General features: G+C 40.3%; 1 protein-coding gene across 4 annotated transcripts in view; it reads right to left on the reverse strand.

Annotated features, from left to right (window-relative positions):
• Positions 1–27,792, reverse strand: part of ARHGEF7 (Rho guanine nucleotide exchange factor 7) — a 181,866-nt gene that overhangs the window by 32,097 nt on the left and 121,977 nt on the right. For all 4 annotated transcript variants that reach the window (XR_002099935.1, XM_019529651.1, XM_019529652.1 and 1 more), the window contains 4 exons: positions 10,887–11,025; positions 9,436–9,495; positions 6,409–6,555; positions 2,841–2,927 (listed from right to left, as the gene is read on the reverse strand). Coding sequence is in view for 3 of the 4 variants with exons in the window: in XM_019529651.1 (XP_019385196.1) it covers positions 2,841–2,927; positions 6,409–6,555; positions 9,436–9,495; positions 10,887–11,025 (433 nt within the window). In the remaining variant the exon portion in view is untranslated. The remainder of the gene's footprint in view (positions 1–2,840; positions 2,928–6,408; positions 6,556–9,435; positions 9,496–10,886; positions 11,026–27,792) is intronic.

Raw genomic sequence — 27,792 nt, forward strand, 5'->3', positions numbered from 1 at the left:
TGTGTCTGTCACAGAATGTGTATGAGATGCAAATTTTCACCACACCTGTAATTAAAAATCAGTACTGCCAAATATGCTTAAGCTAAGGTCCTTGGTATATCAAAATGAGAACCCAAATAAGTAGACCATTTTTCTCCCTTAGTCCCCACAACTGGAAAATGAAGTAAAATAATACCAGCTCACTGGAATGTGAAAATGGTTCATTTATATTTGAAGCACTCATATACTATGTTGACAGCATCAGAAAGATATTAAGAAATTAATCCTTCTGTAGTCAATGCAGGGATTGGGCAGCATGTGTTAAAATGAGGCCTAGGGGAACCCATTAAATGTGGAAGATAAAAACTACTGAATTCACTACTGAGGTAAGGCAACTGTGGGGGAAAAAAAATTCAGGATGTGTTCATGTAATTAAAAACTGAATCATGAAACTGAAGGGGGCAAATTAAGACTGATATGGAGTGTGCACGTGAGAACACAAGCTTGGAGAGGCACAATCCCGTCTGTGGATGACTTCTGCAATTTCCTGTTCAAACTGGTTTCTCAAATTTTGCTGCCCGAGAACAGCAATCCTAAGGTCAGTAATGAATTATCCAAGCAGGTTAAAGTGTTGTGCCACAGGCCGCTGTGTCTTTCTGCAGCTGATCTCAGATAAGTGTTCATCCACTCTTACACAGAGATGATTAATTACCTCCAATCTCTCCTGGAAAAGGATGAATAAAGATAGAAGCAAACCTGTCCAGGCTTACAGACAGCCCGCAAATCATGTCTCTTAAGCAACAGACAAACTCCCATCCTCACTAAGGAAACAGGCCTTGCAACGGACCCCAGTGTTGGCTGTGTCCCCACATCAATACAGGCCATGCCAGACCCCATAACAAGAAGCACATCTGAGGCTGATTCACCAGTAACTATACCATCAACTGCTCACAATGCCCGTCTGCTGTCCACGTCAGACACATGAAGCAATCTTCACACATAAGAATAAGTAAACAGTGATCCAACATCAACTTCAGAAAAACAAACACCTATGTCAGAACACTCCATTGCTTACCTCAGGATTGTTGTTCTCAGGCAGAAAATTTTGAAAAAAAGTAAAAAAGAGCTTGAATGGGAAATTGCAGGGAACACACTGTCCCTATGCCCCACCTCTCCCCTCTTGTCCTAACTTTTTGTATTCAAATCTCACACTCCACTTTATACACTGCTCTTTGCTGTCCTTTCATAGCATCCAATGAAGTGTAGCTGAATTCACAAAAGCTTGTGCTCGACATATATCCTAGTCAGTCTAATGGTGCATATCTACCCTGCATTCTGCTTCACTAAAGATTAACACAGCTAACTGCTTCTACCTGGTGAAGCCAATCAGGAACTAAAAAAAAACTTAGAGGGACTGACAGACGCTGAAAGCCCAGGCAGTGGAAAGGAGACAAAGGCACACACTCTTGCACCAAATGATTAAGTCCCGACTAGTAAGGGAACTAACTGTTCAAAAGCAGTACTCACTCCATGATCCAGAAGAGAAGCCACAATGCAGTAGGAAGATTTTAATCTAAACCCAAACAATGTTTAAAAATAAGGAAGCTGAGGCAGGAACACATATTTATATAGATACATAGATTGAATAAGGGCTGGAAGGGATTTTGTAGATCATCAGGTCCAGTCCCCCTGCACTAGGCAGGAAAAGACAACTGCCCAGTGTCCTTTTGAAGATTTCCAGGGTAGGTGACTGCACCACCACTGGAGGGAGCTTATTCCACAGTCTGGACACCCTGACTGAAGGAGTTTTTCCTGGAATTGAGCCCAACACAGCCTTCCAGAAGTTTATCCATTGCTCTTGGACTTCCTCAGGGGTGCCCTGGTGAAGAGCTGTTCACCGAGTTCTTGATGTACTGCCCTGATGTAGCAGTAAGCCGCTACCAAGTCCCTTCTCAGCCTTCTCTTCTGTAGACTGAAGAGGCCCAAGTCCCTCAGCCTCTCCTCATATGGCTCATCTTGTAAGTCCCTGATTATAAGGGTGGCTCTTTTCGGGACCCTCTCAAGGTTTTTCCATGTCCTTGTTGAAGTGCGGCACCCAGAACTGGATACAGTACTCCAGCTGTGGTCTCACCAGTGTGGAGTACAGTGGGAGTATCACTTCTTCAGACCCTGTACTAGTTAAAGAGTGACTGGTTCTTATAATTCTTATGAAGTCTGTATGCAAGATTACTTCCACTATCGTATTTATCTGGGTTTGCCTTTCACCTATTCACAGTCCTCACAAGGTTGGAGCTCTGGGAAAGGGTGTGCTTATGCTACTGAAGAGTCCACAGAATCAGCACTAGTCTTGAGCCAGATAGGGTATCATGACCTAACCACCTTATTTCTACAAAGATGAAACAGTCAGAGTCTGTATCAAGGAACTGTGAATGCTGGAGCTTACTCAGATTGCTGAAAGCTTTAGGAGTGGCCAGACCAAAAGTGGATGGAACCCAAACAGCACCCTGGTAAGCAGTCAGCTGTACCAGGTCTGCGTGATGTCAGCATTTTCCTTCACAGATCTAAAAGCAGCTTACAAAGAACATATCAGTAGCCCATAAAAAGGAAACTGAAGCATAGAAATGAAAAGTATCCTACAACCATATAGTAGATAAGCAGCATAAATAAACTCAGGTCTCAACTTACAATCCAGCATGCTATTAACTAGACAACTGTGACTTCCCATACGTATACTACTGCGGCATAAAACTGACCATGTCGTTACACCTTTGATATTCAGTGTTTATGCACAGTAAATGAATACAAGTTTTAAAAGAGTCTTTTAAGTTGGCTGTGAGTTACGTTAAAAACAAATGCTTTACCTGATAGATAAATCCACTCATCCTTGGGCTGGCAGACAACATGAGCAAAATATTAGGGAATAGAAGAAGATATCTTTCATTCTTCTCCTTATTAGAAAGAAAGAAAGAAAAAAAATTAACTCACTAAATACAAGGCTTTTGACCCATTCAGTATTTTTATTTAGGATATTCACCACTGTGGTGTGTCCACAATTTTTTTTGCTTACCAGTTGATACACACCTAACAAAATGAACTTCAGAAAAATAAATTTGACCTTAAGAATAAGAAGAGTCAAACAGCATTTGAAAGTTTATTTAAAAATAGCTAGAAACAAGTTCTTGTATTCTTCCATGAGAATTATATACTAACATTTTAATATCCTGGATGAAATTAACAGCAACTTTTCTGCCAACTTGAGAGAGGAGTATTTTACATGCTGCATATATTTAATTATCCAATTTGACTTAAGCAAATACAGTGAATGTCCACATATTTCTATTCCAACTCACTTTTAACATTATGAAGATTGTATTTTTGCTTTAGGAGCAACTGGAGGAGGAATAAATTGAAACAAAATAAATGAGTACACAAGTATAAGTAAAACAAGAAGCTGTCATTCAAAAAACGGCACCCATCAGTCACATACTTCAACATTAACGGCTACGCATAGTAAAACAAGAAAGAACACTGTGGAACCCTCCAAAAATCACTACAGAAGTTTTCCAATTGATTTTAGGGTTTTGTACTGTTGCCCATCACTGGAAAAGCTGGGCACTTTTCACAAAATTAACAGCAAAGACCCTAGCAGTCTCCATGGAATTTCTGGTACTTCCCTTTCTTCAAGTTCTTCACTCTGCAGGGGAGATGTTGCTTTTTATTTTGTTTGTGCTTTATTCTATCATCTATCATGAAAGAGGTCTCTTAAAATTCATAAGAGTCCTTAACAGAATTTTATTTATAGCCGTTTCGGCAACTGACTTCAAAACAAAGTGTTGATCGTTTCAAATACTAGTATCTGGTACATTTTTTGGCTACCAAGTGAGGCTCGTTTTAAGATTACAATTTCCTAATGAATCTGTTTTTCTAACTGGTGTTTCCTGACTCTTACTTTCATAAAAGGATTCATAACATGATCAAGTTTTTCTATTGAAATAAACTGTTCTATACATGGTCAAAAAGCGATGTCGTAATGCTACGAGGCTTCCATGAGGCTAAATCCCACTTCAGTTCCTGATTTTTTTAAGCCAAAGGGAAAAACAAAAAAAACCACACATACAAACAAAGGAGTTGAACTTTTTAAAAATTCTATTTAATGAGTGTCAATTTTTTAAAATGTCTAACTTAAGTTTCTGATGGCAACAGATATTAATTTCTAACAGTTTTAAGGAATTCATTTAAACATTTGTAAAAGGATTTTTGTTTCTCTGTTCACAGAAACTTTTACAGCAATATAGAAACTGGATAAATTAGAACAGAAATAATGCAATTTATAAACACTTGGTATGTTTTCATAGTGAAAAACTGCAGAAATAAAACTTCTATAGTAGAAATTTGTCTTCATCCAGCATGTTCCAATAGAGTTTTGCTATTTTTTGTATACTATTACTGGTTAGCCATTAAACAAATCTACACCAGCTCAGGATCAACCCTAGTGCCGCCAATGAACATTTGTTTCCCAACATACATGTTTCACCTCCCATATGGGAGACCTTGTGGTTCTGCTAGGAAAGATACACATTTACTGGGTTTCTAAAAGGACTTAATTTACCATGTTAGCAAGTTCCTTTAGTAGAAGTCTGCATACCATACCATAGGGCTATTTACATACTTCTTTTTTTAAAAGTTTTATTTGAAATTACTTTAAAAACATAAAATAACAATTTATCCACCATTTCAAATTAGTTTAGGGTGATCTTTGTAGTATTACAGTAACTATAAATCGCTTCGATCGCTTATATTGTTTTTCCTTTTTATATAAATGAAATATTTAACCATTAAGATAAAGTTAATCTTGTTACGATTTACTTTTTATAATATTTTGATCAGTCATTATTAGTGTTCCGGAATTAACTATGTATTTTAAATTTCCTATTGCTTAGCATAAATATATTTGCCCTATTGGTCTCATGATTTTAGAACTTAAATTTAGTACAAGGAAAATGCCTGTGTAAGGTTTGCAGGATGTCTGGCTTACATGGAAAGAGGTAAGAAAAGAGTGAATGATGTATGGATGTGACAACATGAAGGAAGACAGTCCTCTCGCAGCAGGTGAAAATAGCCTTCTCTGGTTTAATGGTTAAAGGCTGCAGCAACATTGAGTCAGCAGTTAAGAATTACCAAATACTGGATCATGCTTCACCCCGACAGCTGAAGACTGCAAGCAATGACCTCCCTGAAGACTAGCAGACCAGAAGGATCATGTCCTACTAATAATCCCAGCCTGCCAACAGGACAAGGAGGATGACTTTCATGTCTGACTCACTGGAATGCACAGGTTTGTATGGACAGCTATCACTATAAAGAATGAACACAAAAACAAGGCTTTGGGGTCTTTTCCACCTGCAAGAAGAAGTTTTGGGTGGATCCAACAAGACCTAACTCCAGCCCTTGTGGTTAGTCTGGCTGGCCACCAGACTGACCTGAGTGACTTCAGAACTTGGTAACACCTTAACCTTTGCAGGACTGTCTAACTATCTGTGTGTGCATGTGCTTGTTTCTTTTGTATGAATGAATGAGTATGCCTGGGTTCTTTATTCTTTTTATGTTGCATGCCTTATCCCAGTAAGATTCCTGTTTGTTTTTAATTCACACTGTACGCCCTGTGCGCATAACATCTTTTCCTCTACATACTCAGTTTGTAATACTGTCAATACATTTTTCCACAGCCTCCCCACTTGAATTAAGCTACTTAAGGTCTGGACTCAATCTTTATGCAGATCTCCTCAAGAAAATCATTCCCTTCTATGACCTCTCTTATTTTATATAAGGTGCTATATTTGAATCACCACTCAGTGACCTCAAAGCCGTCATATTTCATATTGTCCCTCAAAACAAAACAAAAATAAAAAATAATTTAAAAAAAATCAAAAAAAAAAAATCACTCAATCCCTTGACTGAGCTCTTTAAATATTAAACCATTGAGAAAGAGATCCAAAAGACCCAGGGAGAATGCGTCTGGGATGCAATGTAAAATAAGCATTTCTAAATTCTCTTTACATGTGGTAATAACTGCTTTGCCAGACTGTTTTATAATGTAAGTGTGCAAAGTGAAAATTCTCTCTAATTATGCACTTTGGAAACACTTACAACCTCTTAAGGTTATTTTTAAAGTGTTTCCAACAGCTCTATTTGGCTAAGCTTCAGTCAAATTTTAGCGGGGCTTGTACTTATAAATCGAAGCAAGCACTTTAACATGTACATTTATAAGTTTTAGGTAAGCTAGTATACAAGTGCATTTAGTCTAGATTTTTTTTTTCCTTCTTAGAGTGGTCTTTTTATGTCTGCTGTTCAGTATCCAGCATTCATTATTAACTGTAACAGCAGAAAAGTAAGGGAAAAAATACATAATGAGGATTCGAACTACCTTACCTCACTTCCAGCACACTGAATCATGACCTGGGACATATAAATTACATTGCCCAGTGTTTTGATGTCCTCTCCCTCCCAGCAGCGGATAGCTTCTGTCAGTATCTGGAGTTCAAGTTCTTTTCTTTTCCGTACTTCTTGACACTGTGCCTATTAGATACAGGGAAAATACTATGAAGGTGGTGTGCCTGCAAACACGACTTATAGGGAGCAAGTGTCAGCTGAAATATTATACATTTACAACGCTATGCTTTGAGTACCTGATACAGGACACAGACAATTTGTTTCAAGTTGAATACATTCCATTGTAAGAAATGCTCAAAGTACTACTTAAATTTACATTTCTGTTAATACCAGTGCTTTTCCTTTTAATTTAGTAGCTTCAAAACTGCTGTAAAATTTACCCATCCAGTTACTACATCATTCTCCTTCAAATCTTTCCTCTTTAATAAACTGTTGCCTATGAATAGCTAGCCAGCTAGAAAGAGGGAATACAGCTGCTTTGTATATAAAATTAGCAGACAGGGTTCTTTGGGTAAATGTGATATCTTTTATTAGACCAACTAAATAGGTGGGGGGAAAAAAACTGTTCTTTGCAAGCTTTTGGGCACAAACACTTCTTCAGGCATAAGGAGAGTCTGCTGGTGTTCTGTGTGCTTTCCTGGGTAGAACAGAAGGCAAAATGCAGATCTGTGAAAATGCAACTGTGTGGCAGTGAGGATCAGACGGAATGGTAGACAAAGGTGAGACAGGTAGGTGGTGGGGGGAGGTGGAATGTAGAATTGGTGATAGAAGAATGTAGCTGGTAAAATGCAGACAGATCACCAGGGGTTATCAGATGGAAGGCAGGTTATAATGTGTCATAAATCCAATGTCTATGTTTAATCCATGATTTTTTGTATCCAATAGATTTATGAAGTGAAGTTCATACGCTCATCTACAAAAGGTGTTCTGTAAATTCCCTTTGAGGACTAGAACTGAGAGATTGGAGACAGAGCGGTTGCCTTGTGAGAAACAGGCACCCACAAGTAATTGGGTATTTTGCTTTGATAGATTTTGGGTATATGTTCATTCTGGTATGCAGTTTTTGTTTGGTTTCTCCTACGTATTTTCCATCAGGGCATTAAGTGCATTAGATGAAATACATTACGTTTCTGGAGGTGCAGATGTAAGATCCAGGAAAGGAGATGGCTCTATTGTGGGGTGCAGTTATTGTGGGAATGGTGGAGACATCTTGACATAACACCAGCAGACTCTGCCTATGCCTGAAGAAGGGTGTTTGTGCCTGAAAGCTTGCAAAGAACAATTTTTCCAACTATTTGGCTGTCTAATAAAAGATACCGCATTTACCCAAAGAACCTCATCTGTGTATGTCCTTAGACCAGCATGGCTACAACTAACAACCCTAAAGTATGTTCTATATCATTATGGTTTCACTTGGTAAAGAAAATATATTAACTGCGCAGACATTAAGTCTTTGTTATCTATTTTCTCATGTCCTTCCCTCTCTGTTTGGTCTCCCCATTTGCCCTATCTCTCATGAAACTTTTCAGAGCAAACCTTTATTCCTTCTCTCTCTGCAACACCCAGTTCTGTTTTGGGTTTAAGAATAGGTGGACTTTTGATCATTCTTCCTCTTCTAGCATATTCCAGCAGTACTAACATAGGCTGGACTCTCCATCGGAGGGGGTGGGGAAGGGGGGGGAGCAAAAATGACATTGCAAATCCAGCATTAAGAAGTTAGAAAAACAGGCCTTGATGCAAGGAGATACTCTGCTTGCATGAGGGGCTGACTGGTCAGGCAGAGCTTCATTATGCCTCATCCCTAATTGGTAGTAAGCGATATCTTAACTCGCACCAGTAGGGTTATCATATTTCCAGTTTCAAAAAAGAGGACATCTATCAGAGATGGCTGTGGAAGGGGTGTGGGGGGCGAAATATGATTTTGGGGGGCAAGGAAGTAGACAGTTATATGCCCACGCCCTGCCCCTTGCTCCCAATCCACAGGCCCCCAAGCCCTGCTGCTGACCCTCACTCCTAACCCACAGTACCCTGCCCCCCCCAAGACCATGCTAGTGCCCCCCACTCCCAACCTGCACCTCTGCCCCCCGCTCCATCCCCAATGATACCCCTTCACTCCTGACCCACAACCCACTGAAACTGCCTGTGTGCCATGCTCCCAAATCCACAGCAGCCCCCACCCCTCATTCCCAAGCCACTGCCTCCCAGCCCTGCTGATGCCCCTCACTCCCAACCCACAGCCCCCAGGCTCTCCCCAGTCGAGCAGCATCTCCCAGCTGCCCCATCCCTGCAAGCACAGGCACCGGCCCCAGTGTCACTGGCCTGGCCATGCAGCTCCCTGCTGCCCCCACAAAGACCACCCCCCTCCCTTCCCCCACCTCACTGCAGCCCCAGCATCTGGACAGCTTCCCCCAACACCAGCAACACCACCCACACTTCTCCCTCACACCCATTCCCTCTACATACCTACTTACCCCTAGACAGTTCCCAAGCCCTGGCTCTCCAACAACCACCCTCCATAGATTTACCTGCATCCAACTGCCCTAGCTGCTCCCACTACCCTGCCTGGCTGCATGCTGCCCACATATGATGCCCCCTACCTCCAATCGCTCTCCGCCACCATTTTGCCCAGCCCCAAGCAACTCCTTGCTAGGGCAAGCTAGGAAATGCCAGGAAAAACTTCGATGCTAAAACAGAGCAAAATCCTGGACATTTGTTGATATTTTAAAAAACCACCCGGACTGAGACTGGAGGACCCAAAAAGAGGACGTGTCCAGGAAAGCCGGGACATATGGTACCCTTCACACAAAAATCAAGGATCTGGCTGAATCCCTCCTTCACAAACCCTAAGCACAGCATCAAGGCCTTCAATTTCACAAGTTAAAAAAAAAGAAAAAAAAGAAAAAAGTTTTGTTATGAGGCACAAAAATCAGTAACCATTTTTTCCTTCTTTTTTTAAACAAAAGAAAGGGGAAAGGGTGATACTTTTTTAAAATTTTTAACTCTTACAGAAAGATTTTTGAAGGCAGTCATGGACTTCTGAATATCTGGTCGATCTGGATGATAATCCTAAAGAGAAAAAAAAGTAACCTAATTTTTGATAATGATAATTGTACCTTTTACAGTCATATTAGCTTCACTACAGACAAGGCTATAACACTCTTGTAACCAACCTTTCTGCCCTTTTTTACTGCCTACTTCCTTTAGTATTGTACACTTGCCTTCTTGTAGCAAGAATAAGCAGTCTCTCCCATTGGCTAGGGACAGAAGTTAAATACAAACCAGTGTAAGTGATCAAAAACCAGTTCAAATCTGTAACGCAACAGAAGTTCAGTGCACATAAACTGCTTTCAAAATGGCCAAAACCAGTTTCAAATAATCCTGGATGGATGCAGTATCAGGTTTAACTGATTTAGATGAAATCAGTTTATTGAACTTCTGTCCCAGACCCTCCAGATTCAAGTCAACTCACAGTCCCCCAGCATGCTTTGCACCTCCCCACAAAGCCTCCCTCACAGGGTAGATGGGCTAGCCTTGGTCCAAGCCGTCTGCTCCAGCCAAGCAGGGAGGCACGCTCTAGTACTCCCTCCCCTCCCCTGGCTTCTGACTTGAACATCTGCACTTATGTGGCTCCATTTCCAGAATCAAAAGCAAATGTCTGTTCACCTGCGTATCGATTCAAGATATGCAGCTTAGACTAACCTGCAAGGATTGAATCAATTCAGCCTTGGGCTTTTTGACAGCCTGTACTTAGCAATGATGTTATACTACTGCTATTCTTTCATGGTTCCACAGAAAAGGATCTGGAAAATTAAGTTTGACGCTGTACTCAGCAGATTATTCCCAGCTTAAGTTTCTACCATTACACAACTTCTAAAAGGTTAGTATGGATCTGCTGCTGCTGCCCTTTCCTGTAATTTCACCAGTCAGCCACATGCTTTTTTCCCCAAATATGTTAAGTGAGACACATTTGCAGCTGACTCAAAGATGTGATGTACCAATCCCACAAAAAGTCTAACTTTTAAAATCAAATTCAAGTTTAGTCACTGAAATGCACTACCATGCTGGAACATACCCAGTGCTCCTGATTGGACATAATGCAAGAAAGGCCCAATCTTTTAAAGAAATACTACTGAAATGGCCTCTCAGATAAAAAAAAATATATATATATATATATATCCTTTCTACAAAAATAAAGCAGAGATTTCAGGAAACCAGCTCAAGAGACAATCCATCTAAAAACCCTGAATAAGAAATTAATATCCCTGGATGGATTTTGTTTATAAGCTTTCTGAGAATTTACTATGTTGTTACAATTCTACTGAGATGAATTTTAAGCCTACTATATCTTTTAAGATAAAAGGAATATAATTTGGGGCCCATCATGTTTGACATGTACCTTTAAAATAATTGCTGTCAAATCATCATTAAGCTGGAACATAAATGCTGATAAGATATACCTCCATGTGCCTTTCAAGTTCTTTGAGTAATGTGGGGTATTTATCCAGACGCATAAAAGGTTTGCTGAGGCCTGTGGTCAAAACAAGGATCCCAGGGCTGTTGGCACCTTTCATCTCCATGAATTCCCCTAGTTCTTCACTACACATGCAAAAAAAAAAAAAGAGAGTTAACAAATTAGGAATGAAGAGAACAGAAGAGAAATACATTATTCTAATTATTCTAATCCTTCAGCTCAAGTAAGCTTTTGCCCAAGGCAACAGATAATCAAAAAGCAATCCAGATCTTAATTGCTGAATGCTGATGGCATTTTCCAAATTGTGTACAACTAAGAAAAGACAAGGGCTCTGACTTCAAGGAGTTTACAGCCTTAGGCCCACCCTTAATTCCAAGAGCAGTGGCTCTCATATAGGACTACCTGCATGAATAGGCGTTGCCTAGTCAGAGTCCAATTAGCTTCTGTTTGTTATTCTGGTAAATGCTACTTGGTTTAAGTAAAGGTTATAGATTAAGGTTATTAAGACTAATTCAGAAAACACTATGCAGTTGGTTAAATCAGTCTTTACTAAGGCAAGCCACTCCGTTTTCAAATTCTCACCGAGTATAAACTAAGCAACTGCCTCATGCTTTGCCCTTTTGTAAGTCAAATAAAAAATGATCATACATTAACGAATTCATATTTCTTTTAAAAAGAAATGAAAAATATGTGAAAGCTATAATACACCCGGGGGGGGGGGATCATATTTTTTTAAGAGCATTTGATACTTAGTGAATTTATAGCAAAGTTTGCAACAATCCAGAACATTATACAATCCCTAATACTTGTATATATTTTTGCTGAAAAGCAAGTGAATGAACAAAAGCCATAGGATAGCACCATTAATATCTGCTTTCACAAACAATCAAGGTATGTCTCAAACTCCTCACAATGAGTATTTCAGAGAATTAGTATAGGTCAAGGGCATTATTTATTTTAACAATACTTAACTGAAGTAGGAACGCAAAGTGAAATTAGTTTTCCCTAAGATGTATGTTCAGAACCATTTGTTGATGAAACTTGTACCCCAGAACATACACTATTCTGAGCAGGCAACCTTATATACTGGAAGACGTATGTATGTAATGTAATCCCTACATATTATCAATATCATCCCAAAAAGTTGCAGATGGGTTATTCATTTTGTCATCCAATTTAAACCACTTTTTTCATAGAACAAGATTAATTATACACTTCTAATATTCTCATTTGATTATACACACTCAAAATCCTTGCTTCCAACTAGTTAAACAAAAGCTTATCCCCACAGGTCACTCTTCAACACAATTCCAAATGATCTGGAAAATGCAGTAAATAATGAGGAAGAGAAATCTGCAGATGATACCAAATTATTATGGGCAGTCCAACCCAAAGCTGATGGTGAAAAGTTACAGAAGGATGGCACAAAACTGAGTGGGTAATGTAGTAAACAAATACATTTAGCTTAACCAAAGTGCAGAGCAACGCACGTTAGAAGAAATAAGCTTAACTGTAGACATTTAAAACCATAGGCGACTCATGGGGGGATATGGGGGGAGGGAGGGGTGGCACCATGTGCACACCCTGAGATTTGCCACTGCTGCCAGCTTCTGTGAATGGTTGCCACTTGCCACCCCGCCAACACTGCTAACCACAGATTGTGCCCCCCTCCCCCCACCCCAGTCATGGGAGGCACGAGTCATTCATGCTTAGACCATGTACAAAATTTCGACCACTAGAAATGATTCCAGGAAAGGGAGCAATACAAATGTTCAGTGTACAATTGCCTCTCTTCCCATGCTTTTCATGTCTTCCCCAGACTGGGATGATCCTGGTCTGAGGAAAGTACTCAGACCAGCAGGGCAAAGACCCCTAGTGGGCTCTCATGCTGGGGATTCTGGTACAAGAAGCAAGCAGGGGAGCCTGCAGGGTTTCTCCCTCCACTGGGGTATGCGGCACTGGGAGCCAGGAGGACAGAGCAGCAGGATAAATAAGCATACACCACTGCATGACAAGTAGACAGGTGCTCTGGCTTAGTGCCCCACAGAAAGTCCCTAAGCCCAGTTCTCAGAGTCTGCCAGCTTCCTTGCAACCCATTCCACTCAGCTGGACTGCAACTTAAAAGAAGCAACCAGGAAGTGGGCTTCACCTCACTGGTCTATGGGAAGGGCAAAAGCAGCTGTCCCTTGCTTCTTGTCCTGACTGGGATGACCCTGGCCTCTGGAAGGCATGGGAGCCTTTCCTCCTGCTCCATTCCTAGCTTCCAGGAAGAGTTAAGCCAGGGGACAGTATGCAGATGTTCAGTCTCCTGGGAGTGATTTCTCTCTCATTATTACTAGGTTTTTTTTCCCCCTACAGCACACATTTTTGCACCAGAAAAAACAACTTTAACATCTGCACACTTTTGGTTTCTACCAGGAAAACGGCGATTCTTTGTTTCGGAAAACAAAACAGAAAGCATCGTGCCATTCTGTAAACTCTTCACATGCCCATAACCTTCAGGGGCATGTGAAGAGTTTACTGTACACCAGAGGTGTCAAATTCAACCAGCTCCCCCAAACCAGCACTCCTCATAGGTTAGATCCAGACCACAGGATTCCATGCGAGTCAAATATGGACTGCAGGAAGCCTCATATGCAGCAGAATTCAGACCTGACAATGGCAGGGTAAGCAGCAGCAGCTAACACAGCCAGTGCTCACCGCCCTGCACATCTGAATTTGCCAGTGCATCCCACACCTGAATTCCCAACCTCTCCCGGAACCCTGCAACCAGGTCAAACAGCTCCACAGGCCAAATCTGACATCCCTGCTATAAACCATTCCAGTCACTCCATATCACGAGAGATATAGAGGAAACAGAAAAGGTAGAAAGAATGGCAACAAAGGCGAACAAAGTTATGGAATCGTATCCCTAAGACGAAATACCAAAAAGACTAAAACTCTTCAGCCTGAGAAAGGGATGTTGAGGGAGGGATTGGGGGTGGGGGGGGGAAACTAGTGGGGAGAAAGATCAAGTCATGAGTGGTTCAGAAAAAGGAGAAAAGAAACTATTATATTTATTTTATGATAAAGATATATGATACTTCCTTTTTTTGATTTTAAATGTGCTACTTGATTAGTATATCGGGTGCCCTTTCACGCTGGGGCACTTCTTATGTCACTGGAAGTTATTTTGGGTTTTGGGAGGGGGTTTAATTAACAAAATCTCATTTTGAACCAATTCCCACAGGATGTTGTAGAGGCTAACAGCGTTACCAAGGTTAAGAACAGAACAGACAAATGAGGATACATTTAGGAACCAAATAGTTAGGGATGTAACCGTAGGTTACGGACATCCCTAAACCTATGACTGCTGGGAAAAGTATGACAGGAAACAGACTGGTCTACCATACCCCATTTCTTATATTCTTCCTCTAAAGCTGTGACTTATTTGGAGTACCATGAGCAGCTTCCGAGAGTACAAGAGGGTGCCACACAACATTAGCACTATTAGGTGTGCAAACACCAATACATCATTCACAAAATAAACCCAGAAATATCAAATCAAAATCCAGAGCATCTACAGTATTGATAGTAGATCAGATTTTGGAGACAGACAGACACTTTTTATCTATAACTGAACATTTTAAAGGAACGAAATCCCTAACTGCACTCTCACACTACTTCATCAGATCTGACTCAAATTTACAAGAACTTGGCCTAACTTTGGTTAGCAAGTGATATTTACTTGTTTCTGGCAGCACTTTAGGGCTATGGACAGAAATCACAGGTAAACCGGTATGAAGTGATCAGAAACCACTTCATACCTGTAACAGAACAGAAGTTCAATACACATAAACTGCTTTCAAAATGACTGAAAATAGTTTAAGATAAACCTGGATGGATGTACCATCAGACTTAACTGATTTAAATTCAGTCAGTTTACTGAACTTCTGTCTCAGACCCCACCCAGATTCAAGTTTGAATTCAAAGTCCCCCAGTATCCCAGGATGCTTTGCACCTCCCTCAGAGTAGGCAAGTTAACCTTGCCCTAAGCTGTCTGCTCCAGCCAAACAGAGAGGCATGCTTTAGCACCCCCAGCCTCTGGCCTGGGCTGCATGTGGCTGCATTTGCGAATCAAAAGTTCACTTGCTTATCAGTTCAGTCTAGGCAACTTAGACCAACCTGCAAAAACTGAATCGATTCAGCTTCAGGCATTGTGACTGCCTGTACTTAGTCAAGATGTGCCATTTTAAATCACAGTCACGCTCAATTCCTTGCAACAAGGATCTCTGACAGTAAGACTGAGCTCAATTGTCAAAAACTGGCCTTGTAATATAAAATTATCATAACTGGTCAGGAAGAGGCCACAGTCTCTCTCTATCTGGCATTATTTATTTTGTTGCTTAAAAACTCCACAGCATAAACACTTCACAAGAGGACCTACACTTCCATACATGCCTGTGACACACATACACCCTCACTTGTGGCACTGCATAATTTTTTCAATTTTTCCTTTAGCAAGTATCAGGAGAAACTTTAACACAACCTATTTGCCTCTTTCTTCCCAGTTCTTGCTCTCCTCTGCCCACACTATCCAACATCTCTCCCTTATGAACTACTTCTTTTCAAACCACATCCTTCTTGCAACATTATCCAAATTAATATTTAGATTGCCCATCTTTTCTCTTCCAAAAACCCACGTGTTCAATTATGCATTACAGCTATGAAGATCTGTTTTGTGCTGCTCTTTATAGTACTAACTTGTTCCTTTACACTGTAAGATACAAAAGTCTTCCACTTTAATCCATTCAGCACATTACAGGCTCCACAGAGTGTTGTTTACATGTAGGGGAAAAGTATTTGCTGAGCCATTCTCTAGCACAATGCTTCTTACTTAGGAAGTCCTCCTTCTACACAGCAATCATGATTACTAAAATCCCCCTTTCATCTCTACACTAACACAAAACTTGTAGTCAGGCCAACCAAACATTTGAAATAAAATACTACTGTTCTGACTGTTAATGATTGGTATTATGTAGCTGGCCATTTTTGAAGTAAGAACCCAATATGAGCTAGGATCTTATAAAAACTAACTCACATACAGGCACATACTATCTTTATGTTTATGTTTTCTTCACAACTTACCTTTTGCAATTCCCTCCTATGCATAGACACTCAACATTGAGCTGTTCCCTAATCTTCAAACCAAAACCTTACAGCCTATAATGGCAAGTTTTAAACCTAAACGAATTTGAAATAGACTCCAAGTCCAGAAAAAAATGTTTAACAATGGAAACACATTAGAAGACCTTCTAACAGCATGGTGTTAATAGATGTAATTAAAACCCAATTACAGAGTTTTGCTGCTAATATTGCTAGAAGGACAATGTTTTCTTTCATACTGTATTTTACCATGTTACCTTGAAATGCTACAATTTTTTTTAAAAAGCATATCAGTATTTTGTGTGGATAACTTAAGTTATATGGACCCCACTAAAACTCTGTTCAAGTGTTCAAAAATTCTACATTATTTAATACAGCTATGATATTATGCATATATACTATTTGGTGACAGGCATCATTTCAGCTCTAAGTGGATATCCTTGTAAATCGGATTAACAAAAGACTAAAAGACACTGGATGCAGATACTTTCAGTGAAATGTGCTTTAGCCATCCAAGATCTCTTTCAGTATTGGAACACGATGGGTATTGGGCAACAAGCAAGCAAAAAGCATTCTACACAGTCCGATTTCTAATTTTCATAATCCAGCAGAAAAGTTAAATACATGTTGCTAGCTCAATATCAGGATTTTTTGACAAAATAGTGACTCTTTCATGTAATGTACTTCAGACTGGCACTTGTGAACACTAGCTTTTCTCCTTTTTGTTTACGGAAATGGCACTGTGAGCCACAGTTAAGAACAGTTAAAGTATACACAAAAGGAAAATGAAATTTAGCTGAGCCAAAAGTAATTATTACACTTTTGGAATAATATTTTTAGAGATTTGATCCTTTAGCCTTTAATTTATTCAGAGTAGCCTTGCAGGTATACCTGCTTTATCAAGATTAACAACTGGAGTTATTTCAACATAACTACTCGTGTTAATTTTACTGAATTAGTGTATGAATAGAAGCATACCACAAGCTTTTGCTTTATAAAATAATTTCTGATCTCATATCTGTGGCTTAAAGTACTTTCACCAAAATTCTGGCTCTCAAAAAATTATAATACTGATTTCTAAAGATGTATCACTATATTCACCCTTTGGTTTGTATAGCTCTACAGCAGTTTCAGGGTGCAAAGCAAAGAGAAAAAGCTAAAATGAGAAAAAAAACTTAGAAGTCTAATGTGTCCCTAGCAATTTGGAGGGCAAAAAAGCCACATACCATGCACATAATAAAAAGTATGTTTCTTTAAGATGACAACTTACACGTCTGAAGAAAGTCTCTGTTTATAGTAGATGGAACATGAACTCTCATTGCTGAGGGGTCTGAGGAAGGCACATAGACATCGCATTCTGAAAACACTGCAGTAAAACCTTGGTTTAATGAATCCCCGAGTCTTACAGCCTCGTGGTTCTCAAATGCTGAATTTCTAGAGCAAGCTCCTTACTCTGGGATTGTTGTTCAGAGTATGACATCAGCCTGCATACTTGAAGATTCTGGGATGCACAAAGTGGAGGAGGCACAAAGAGTTTTCTGACTCAGAAATGAATCTGTATTCCACGCTCTAGTTATTCAGAGTAATTGTGGTCTTGTAAAGTATAAACACAGCATGTACAAGAGCAGCCTTATCAATAAAGCTGAAATGAGGGGCAACTAACAAAATTGATACTGCCTGAATGTTAATAAAAAGAATACATTTTTTCCCCACTACTGATTTTTAGTTTTGTACCATCAAAGCAATAAAAAAAAACTAAACATTTTGAATATTAATTACTGTAACTGTTTGAGGTAATTGAATAATTTCATTTATTAAAGTGTGTGTTGTGCCTCTTCCATTTATACTAAGACTATTATGTGCTATTCACTAATAACTTAATAAACATGCAAGGTTTTTTAAAGCTGAGGAAAATTTCATTTTCCTTTTTAGTCCATTGTCCATAACTTTAAAATGTCTCTTTCACTTGATGATTAGACAGTAACCATTTAAATGCTGTCCCCTCAGCTAATCAGCAGCAACCAGTATGGCCAATGGGGCCCCTCCACCAACTGACAGTTGGGAGGGGATGAGGAGTGGTGGTGCACGAGGAAAAGAGCAAGATTTAACAAGTCACTGCAAAGCGTGCTTCTGCCACAATTTAGGTAGGTCTCTACTGATGATCAAGGCTACTCTTTAGATCAGTGGTTCTCAACCTTTTAGACTCAAGGCACCCCTTGGAAAATTCCAACACTTAGTTTTCACTCTTTTTTGACTACAGAAAAACAACAGAGCAATTCTTTTGTGGCAAAGAATTCCAAAAGACCACAGCAGGTCAAAAATTTTTAACGCTGTTGATTCCTATTTGAAACCTCTGGCTGCATCTGTAAGAGCAGGGGAGTACGTTTAAAGCAGCACATACAGTAGTGGCACACGTTCGTCCTCGCCAGCTACTACAAAGATGCTCTAGCAACAACAGCCTACTTGCTTGAACCTACCCCAGCTTAGCTGTGCATCTGTCCATTCCAGATCCTGATGCATATCCTAGCTGGGCTGTTCCCAAATGTATTTGGGCCACCAGTTCCTATTCACATGTTCCAAATGCAGAAAGAGGCCAATGAGGCCACTCCAGGGTCATCCCCAGGAGCCACTCAAGCATGCCAAAGACCAAAGTTCTCAAGAAGAGCTGCAGAGGGACATCTTAGAGCAGCCCCACTAGAGTATTTCTCAGTTTTGAGTGCGGTACAGGGAGCAGGTAGGTGGGCTATACTCAACAGTATGTGTTTACTGCTGCCACAGTGCAGCTATAACCCCTAAGTGGCTTCGGCCAAAAGCAGTTTTCAGTATTGCTCCCCAGTCCTAAGATGCAATTCCAAGAGCCCTGTGTACCTGTTAGGACTGCTACTGGTAGCCTTTGGCGTGGAATGACTGGTACACAGGAGCACAAGCAAATCTTATCCTGAGAAAGATACTCCTAAAACAGAGTCACTTTCCACCTTTATTTCCCAAGGAAAAAGTCAGTGTATATAGTGGTTGGGTCCTTACCCCTCACACAAGTGGTGCTCCTGAATGAGTCAGTCTCTTCTTCCCTGCCGTTACCCTTTCCTGAAACCCCATTTGTAAACAAACCTGCTGCATGGTAGACTGCCTGATCTCAGCTGCACAGCACCAGTCATCAGAAGTTAAGCTCTAGCTTGGATCTTCCATTATCTTAGCCATTCATTTCAACAAGTGCAGGACCCAGGCCACAGGCTTTCATAAATTAAAAGTAGTTTCTGCTATGAAACATGCCCTTAGACCCTTCTGGCCTTTCAACTGAATGTCCCATTTTTAGGATTTTTCTCCCGTTATGCAATGGAAAGCTCACACCAATACAATAAATTAAGCCCTAGCCTTGTAAAAAGACAAACACAACTGCCATCAATGGGACTATTCATATGAGTGAAATTAAATACATGCATAAGGGCACAGCCATATGAGCAAATTACAATGAGTTAAAAGGCCAGGCAAAGTTACTATGCGCTAGCTGCTCCGCAGCCACTCTGTGCACCCAATTTTTTGCATATGGCAAATAAAAGCTAGTTAGGAGCAGCATAATTCTCAGTAAAACAGTGCTAAAAATTGACAAAGTTTAGTTTCTTTTTACCATGGGGTAAGGACAAACACATAGACAGTGGCAGTAGGTAAAAATGTTTAAGCTGTTAAATCCTCTGAACAACTTATCCAACAAATACTGTTAGAAAAACAGAACCAAAGTCACATTTATTCCTGGGAAACAAATTTGATGGTTCTGAAATAATCCCTGGGATATAAAAACATTTGTCTAATTTTACAAAGAACAATATTTACTGAGAGAATAATACTTTGGTCGGTGACCCTAATACTTAGATCAAGTTGCAATGTTCCAAACTTACCAAAAGGTAAAAAGTGAGACTCCTTGGTCTGAAAGCACATTTGTTTGCATATTTAAGCATGAATATTTAAGACTATTTTTTCTAAATAATTTCAAAGATCTATTCTTGGCCAACATATTTTTCCAAATTTCAATTACCACTACATAAGCCAATCCTACTCTTCAGGTTTAACTCTAGGAAAAACAGCTTTTACTGTACATATGAATACATAGCTACAGTTAAGGTCCTTAAATTGTTCTTGCCTTCACAGAATCCCATAGGCAAAATAGAATAAACAAAGAGAGGACTCAAATGGTCAAATAATTTTGTCCAAAGCTTACTTCATTGTCTTCAGCCTAGATACATACCAAGACAAATATTTTTAGTTAAATGGAAAACTGCTTACAGGTTTAAACGAAGACAGGGCCTAATAAAAGAGACAGATTTGAATGGCAGATTTGGACTCAAACTTCATTGACAGGTAAAGCCTAAACTCTGCATTCAAACGGCCTTGGTTCTGAGAGTTAAAAATCCAGATTTGTCTAAATTTGAGGGATGTGAGAAAGGAGAAAAAGTGGGTGGCTATATGAGATTTTTATGGATACATTTTTGTTTTGCTTCGTTGGAAAATACTAATTTTCTGAATCAAGAGTTTCATTACTAGTTTTCATCAACTTTCAATGAAAAATAGGCAGGGTTCCAGCAGAACTATCCATGGCTTCCTGTCATGCTGTGAGCTGATCTTGGCTCTGTGCCCCAGAGCTAGGACCCAAGGCTTCCTAACTCTCAGCTGTAGAGCAAGGAACCAGGAAGCCTCAACTCAACATGGAGCTCTTAAGACTCCTGAGCTCCTAGCTTCCTGAGAGTGGACTCTAATTGAACAGACCAGGGAGATTCCAAGGAAGTGCAGGATGGTAGCAGGGATCTGGGTCATCCCACCATCCATTCACCTGAGTTGAACTTGTCATCTGCTACCACCAGGGTAGAACAGATAAACCTGCCCAACACCATGATTTTAATAAAGCATTCCAATAACATTCTAATTTCAAACAGAAAAAAAAACACCCTAAAAATGTTTCATCTACAAACAGATCTATTCTATACCCTGGCAGTTTTGGATCATTTCCTTCCTCTTTAGGATGGCTTTATTCTAAGAAGTGCTGTATGTCATCATCTTCCACAGATGTCAGTGGGAGTTGAAAGAGGTCAGTACCTATGGATCAAGCTATGTAATACTTCCCTTCTCTTAAACTGAAAGAGGCAGCTGCTAGAGGGATATTCTAAGCTCTTGCAGGCATCCTCTTAGTTGAGCCTCTGGGGGCTGTCCCAATTTTAGGGAACAAGCCAACAATTATTCTCAATATCTGACATACATGAAGAAAAAAAATATGCTGAAGCAAGTGGCAAAGTTACTACTAGTTTTAGAAGGATTAGAGTGAGCTCCCACATTTTTAAATTTAAAATTATTCTTCGTATCAAGTTAAATATGAAAAGAGGCTGTCAGGCAAGAATCCGATGAAAGAAGAAATAAGAGCTAGTTAAATTTTGATTAGGAAATTTAAATGCAAAATAAGGCTCATCAGGATTCAATTTTTAAAATCGATAAAATTCAATTTAATCCGTCACTCAGACCAACGAAAAAAATATTTCCATTGGTAATCATCAAAATATATAGAAAGGAAACAAAAAAAATTGGGGACAACAGTAAGGAAATATGGGGCAGAAAGTGATGCACACATGCTCATGCACAAACACACACACGCAGCAGCTGCTGCAGATGGGTAAGGGGAACTCCAGCTGTGCCACCCGCATACTGCTCCTCTGGCAGCAGCTTGGATAGCTTCTGCAGGAGCTGGAGGCCATCTTGGTAGAGCTGTGCTGGAAAGTGGGGAGTGGGAGGGTCAGGGCTGTTGGCAACCAGAAGCACGGTGCCGCTGGGTGCCAGCCACTTGCTCTGTCCAGGTCATAGCCAGGGGTCGGGCACCAAACGCCATGCAAACCCAGGCCAGCCTCAGAATGATCAACACTCAGTGGGAGTTTGGCCCCTGCCCCGGTCACTCAGGGGTCAGGCCGGGCAGGGGTTCTGGAAACACAGGGAGAGGCAGTGGCTGCCCAGCCCAGAGAAGGAAGCTGCTCCCCACTCCCCTTAAGCCCCATCTTGCACATACCAGTCAAGGGGCGGCCCAGCCACTCAATAGCTACGGCCCCTACCCGTCTGGCCCTATACCCCCAATTTCATGTAAACCCAAAATTTTTAAATCAATTTTAAAAAATTGAAACATTTAAAAAATATATTTAAAAATTGTATTTTAGTATTTTAAAATTTAAAATTTTATTTTTTTAAATTTATTTTCTACCAAGCCTACGTATAATGAATATTCAAAGAAATTAAAACCATAGTATTTCCCAAGGGAAAGCAATGTTTTAATGTAGATTTTAGTAGTGTTCACTTCAGCTGCAGCAGATGTCAGAATACCAGAGCTCATGCTTATATACACAGCACTATTTCACCAATCCTTCTAGCCAAAAGGGCCACAAGATGTTAGCCCTGAATACTGCTGGTAAGGCATGGCCATAGTTCACAATTGTTTGCATCCATGCCCTAAGCCTTCTGCAAGGTTCAAAGATTTCCAGGTTCTTCCTTATGCATGAAGTAAGCAGTACTTGAGGCATTTACACAGCAAACACTGACACCTCTACCTCATCATTTAACCCCTAGACTTCGTCATCACCAGCTGCAGTCTACACTTTGACACCAGCCTTATTAATTCCTCTTAACAATCAACTTCAGCACTTTAGCAATCAACTTCAATCAACACTCAACTCTCCATCAAGTTTAGTCCCATATGCACCCTAGTGGTGTACAGCCAGCGCTATCAGCAAAACTTTTATATGGGTTTTATATACGTTAATCAGTGCTTATATTACTCTTACTCAAGCATGGCTAATAGAAATATATTTATTTACCATTGAAAGCCAAGCATAATCTGCAGGCCTCTTGAATTCTATGAAGGGGGAACACCCCCACCCACACACCCTCCCATTTTTAAATATTTATTTATTTGATGTATAAGCCACTCTTACCCAAAAAAGGCTCAGGCCTTTTTAAAGGCAACATAAGCTACATGACTAAAATAAAATATTAAGTAATAAAACAACTCCCTAAATGATACCTAAGAATGTAACCCTAACTGCTAAAAGACTTCCTAAATAAGGTCTTACAATGCTTCTGGAATATGTCCAATGACAATTATCCTTTAAAGTCCTAGATGTGAGAATATACCAAAGGTTTAGTTTGCTTTGTGTAAATTTCACATGGACAAATGCCTCATGGACGAATTTCACACAGATTTATTGAGTGCACCTACATAAGACTCTACGGCAATTTAGTTACTAAAAACTGTGCGCCACTGGGACTGCACAGTATCAGACACATGTAGATGTACCCACTGACAACTAATGTGTCTTTGATACATTGTGGGGGGAGAAGGGAACTTACTCTTGATGCACCAAAAGTTATAAGTGTTTTACAATTGTATACTAAGCAATGTAGGCAAACCCTATGCACACACATGCAACTAGTGAAGTTCATAACTGATCTCATGAAAATTACAAGCTCTGATAGTAAAGCTGATGGGAGTTTATAATCTCCAAATGACAAACCTGGAAAATCTTCCATTCTTCTCTTTCAAACACTCCACATAAATGTGAAAATAGCAAAATTGGAAAGGACTGTGAACACACTGGAGAACCGAAGCACAACAGAAGAAACTCAATGGATTGAAAACTGGGTTAACAGCATGAAGTTCAATGCTGACAAATGCAAGGTGATATACAGTGGGAAGAATAATGAAAACATAGAAAATGGGTGACAGCTGGCTGGAAAAAAGTATTACAGAGAAGAATCTAAGAGTCATGAAGGATCACAGACTTGGTACAAGTCTGCAGCATGATGCAGCTGCAGAAAAGGCAAATAAGATCTTGGGCAGCATCAAAATAAATATTAAGTGCTCAACACAGGTGATATAGTGCCTCTATTTGGCACTGGGTAGGCCTCATCTACAGTATTTGCATACTTTTGAACTCACATTTTAAAGGGTCATGGAGAAGTTAGAGAGTGTCCAGAGGCAGATGACAAAAATGATGCAAGACTTAGAAAGTAAGCTATGTGAGGAGAGGCTGAAGCTAGTCATGTTCAACTTGCAGAAAAGGTGCTTAAGAGGGGACATGATAGCAGTTTTCAAATATGTGAAGAACTGCCATAAATTATCTCTTGCTGCACAGAGCAAAACACATGAAGTTGCAACAAAGTAGGTTTAGACTGGATATCAGGAAAATTCTTCTCTGTTAGAACAGTGACAGTGAAATAGGCTGCTTAGGGATGCTGTGCAATTTCCATCACTGGAGACATTCAAGAAGAGGCTGAATAAGCATTGGAAAGGAATGATCTTGGAGTAGCTATGTCTGGAGTGCTCAATAAAGAACTAGTCAGAAGCATATACTTCCCCCACCCCAAATAGACTGCAGTGAGATTTAAAAAAGAGCTCTGCAGTTTTACAGCAGGTAGATACAGGAGAGGACCACACTCAGCAGCACGAAAATGAAGTAGAGCTCCATGATCTGGCTTAGTTATGAAAGAAGATTAAAGGAGCTAGGATAATATTTATAGAGGCAATACAGAAAGGGGAGTTCTGGCTGGCCAGTTAGAGGAGGTTATGTGGAGTTATGTTTGCTGTCCAAGTTGCAGACCAGAATGGAGGGTTTTTCCCATGCTTCTGTGCTTTGTTTATTGACGTATGTGACCAAAAAAAGATTCCCCCCCCGCCCCGTACTGATACTACTTATGTCGGGAGGTTTTTTTGCCGTCCTCAAAGGCATCCCAGATAAGCATGGAAACAGAATGATCTAGGAGTAGCTATGTCTAGAGTCCTCTGCAAAGAGCAACAGTTAGAAGCACAAGTTTCCCCCACAACCCAAATGGACTGAGGTAGCCAAGGCTATGATTCTAACTGAGCTGTGCCAGTGTTCCTGGCTGGGACTAAAGTCTGTAGATTCCTAGCTAGAGGGTCATGTCCCTCTATTCCAAGTCAGCCTAATCGCCATGTTTGGGGTTAAGAAGGAATTTTACCTCGTGGTCAGATTAGTATGGACTGTAGGGGCAGAGGCTGCCTCTCACTTGGGGGAGAACAACATGGACATGGCCCTCTTCAGCATATTTTAACAAACCTTCCAGTAGCAGAATACTGATTGCAATTTTTCCCCTGCTTTATCTGTGGTAGATTAGGGTGCTATCATACAACTACAAGACAAAGTTGATTGTATAGTTTTAACAACAGGTCCAACGAAGATTTGTACAGGATAGGTTAGACAAGGATGACCAGAGGAGGAGGAGTTGGTGCCACAAGCAGAAGTGATGCCAACACTTCCAATGGGAAAGGGAAGAGAACCAGCCCGGGGCTACGGCAGGACATGGAGCAGAACCACTGCCACCAGCCCCAGAAAGCGTTGCAGATGATGACCCCTTTAGAGGAAGGAATGGCAAAGTGTGGGAAAAAGTTCACAGCTAATACATCATCAGAGAACAGCCAAGGACAGTTCATGAAAGTGCTGGGCCAACAGGAGAAAGTAATATAGACACAGGGGAGGAAATGTTCCACCCATTTCTCTCACAAGATATCCTGACTGTTATCATAAGAGAAACAAACAGAGGCAGAAAGAAGATTCAGGGAGTGGAATCAGAGCAATCCTGAAAATAGAAAGGAGTGAAAAAAGCTGGACGAAACAAAGTTGAAAGCCTATGTTGGCCTCCTGCTGGTGAGTGGTCTATACCACAGTGGTCACAGAGGCACTGGAGTTGTGGGAGCAACGCACCAGGCGTCCTTGCTTCTGTGCCACCATGAGTTTAAAATGATTCTGTCAAATCACCAACTACCTGAGATTTGACAACAAACTGACACATGAGGAAAGGAGAGCTGTGGACAAGCTTGCTGCCTTCAGAGATATTTGGACACAATTTGTAGAGCAGCTTGGGAAATGGCAAGTTCCAGGAACACACCTGACAGTTCATGAGTAGCTCACTGCATTCAGAGGTCGCTGTCCTTTCAGACAGTATATGCCCAGCAAGCCTGCCAATTATGGCTTGAAAATTTGGTGGTGCTGTGATGCAGCAACATCATTCCTCCTGTATGGAGACATCTATCTGGGCAAACAACCGGAAGCTACATGCCAAGGTAATCTTGGTACCCAGGTCATTGAAAAACGGTTTCATTCCTGGAACAAGACAAGAAGTAATACTGTGGGTGACAATTTCTTCACAAGTACTGACCTGGCAAAAAGACTGCTACAGCAGAACTTGACCTATGTGGGTACAATGCAGAAAAACAAGGCTGATATCCCAAATGAAATGCAAGCAAATCAAAGAAGAGAAACTTTTTCATCCATTTTTGCTTTTGATGGGGAACTCGCCCTAGTTTCCTATGTTCCAGAGACATCCAAAGTTGTGCTGCTGCTGCAAGCATGCACCATGACTTGTCATTGGTGGAGAACAAAGAAAGCCAGACATGATCCACAACTACAATAAAAACAAGGGTGGGGTGGATAACCTTGACTACTTAGCCCATATGACCACCTGCAGATGGAAAATCAACAGGTAGCCAGTGACACTTTTTCAATATGCTGGATGTGGCTACCATTGCCAGCTTCATCATTTGGCTAGGCCACAATGCAAACTGGAAGCAAAGATCACATTTAAGAAGACAGCGCTTACTTTTTTGCACGAGCCTGGAGAATAGCTGTTTGACAGACAAATAAAATGAAGAATAATGGATATACGTAATCTGTCTATATCCGTCAAGTCTGGTATGACTGCCCTAAATTACAAATTGCCACAACGCACACCAGTACAACTTTCTGCAAGCACAAGTGGACATTGTGCTTTTTGTTCAAAGGACAGATGACCGCAAAACCCTGAAACGATGTGAAGCTTGTAAGTGATCTGCTTGTGTACACCACACTGCTTGCTGCTTTGTGATGAATACAATATTTAGTTAAAACAGTCAGGAAATGTTTTTGGCAGTAATTGTTGGTTTGAAAACAGTGTGAACTGCAGACTTAGCAAATTGTTCATTCACGTTTTCAAACTCCAAAAAAGTTTAAATTTTGTTCATAGTTCTAGTGAAATAATATTTTGGGTTCAAATCATCATAAATACGCTTTCAAACAATTTGTATGTTCAATAAATAGTTTTTGGTACATTTGTACTGTGGCCACTGGTTCCACTTTGTTCATGTGGGTGGGATTAACAAGTTACCCCACAAGACCAACCATGTCAATTGCGGGGTAACAGTTACCCCATGAGAATAACAACGATTACAGTTTCATGGGAACAGATGAGGGCTACAGGGGGTCCTGGAATTCTATGAAAATTAGCAGCAGTTTGAAAACTGCTTACACTTAACTCCTAACTTCTTTATGATACCTTAAAAAATGGAATCTTCAGGGGCTTAAACCGGTAACCATTTAAGAAAAGAAAATGGCTTAAAAATATTAAATAAAGGCAACGGAATATCAACAGATTATATTTCTGTACATGCATCTCATTCGAACAGATATTATGACATTCTGAACAGGAGCCCATTCATAAGGGCTCACTTCCCTTTGCCTCTGTCTCTGATAAACCGTCAAATTACCTTGAAACTACTGGCATGTTTAAAATGTATTAATCACTCCATGCTATGCGATGTCTACAAGGTTGGTTTTGTAGACTCAAAAGCAAACACATTATTCAGAGGAAGAAACAATTTATCCTCTCAAGCTATTAGTACTTCCTCTCACAAATTTCACTCTGGCCTCAGAAGAGCTCTGAGGCATTAAATG

Source organism: Crocodylus porosus, unplaced genomic scaffold, assembly GCF_001723895.1.
Source record: "Crocodylus porosus isolate Cpor-Errol unplaced genomic scaffold, CroPor_comp1, whole genome shotgun sequence".
In the NCBI taxonomy this organism is placed as follows: Eukaryota; Metazoa; Chordata; order Crocodylia; family Crocodylidae; genus Crocodylus; species Crocodylus porosus.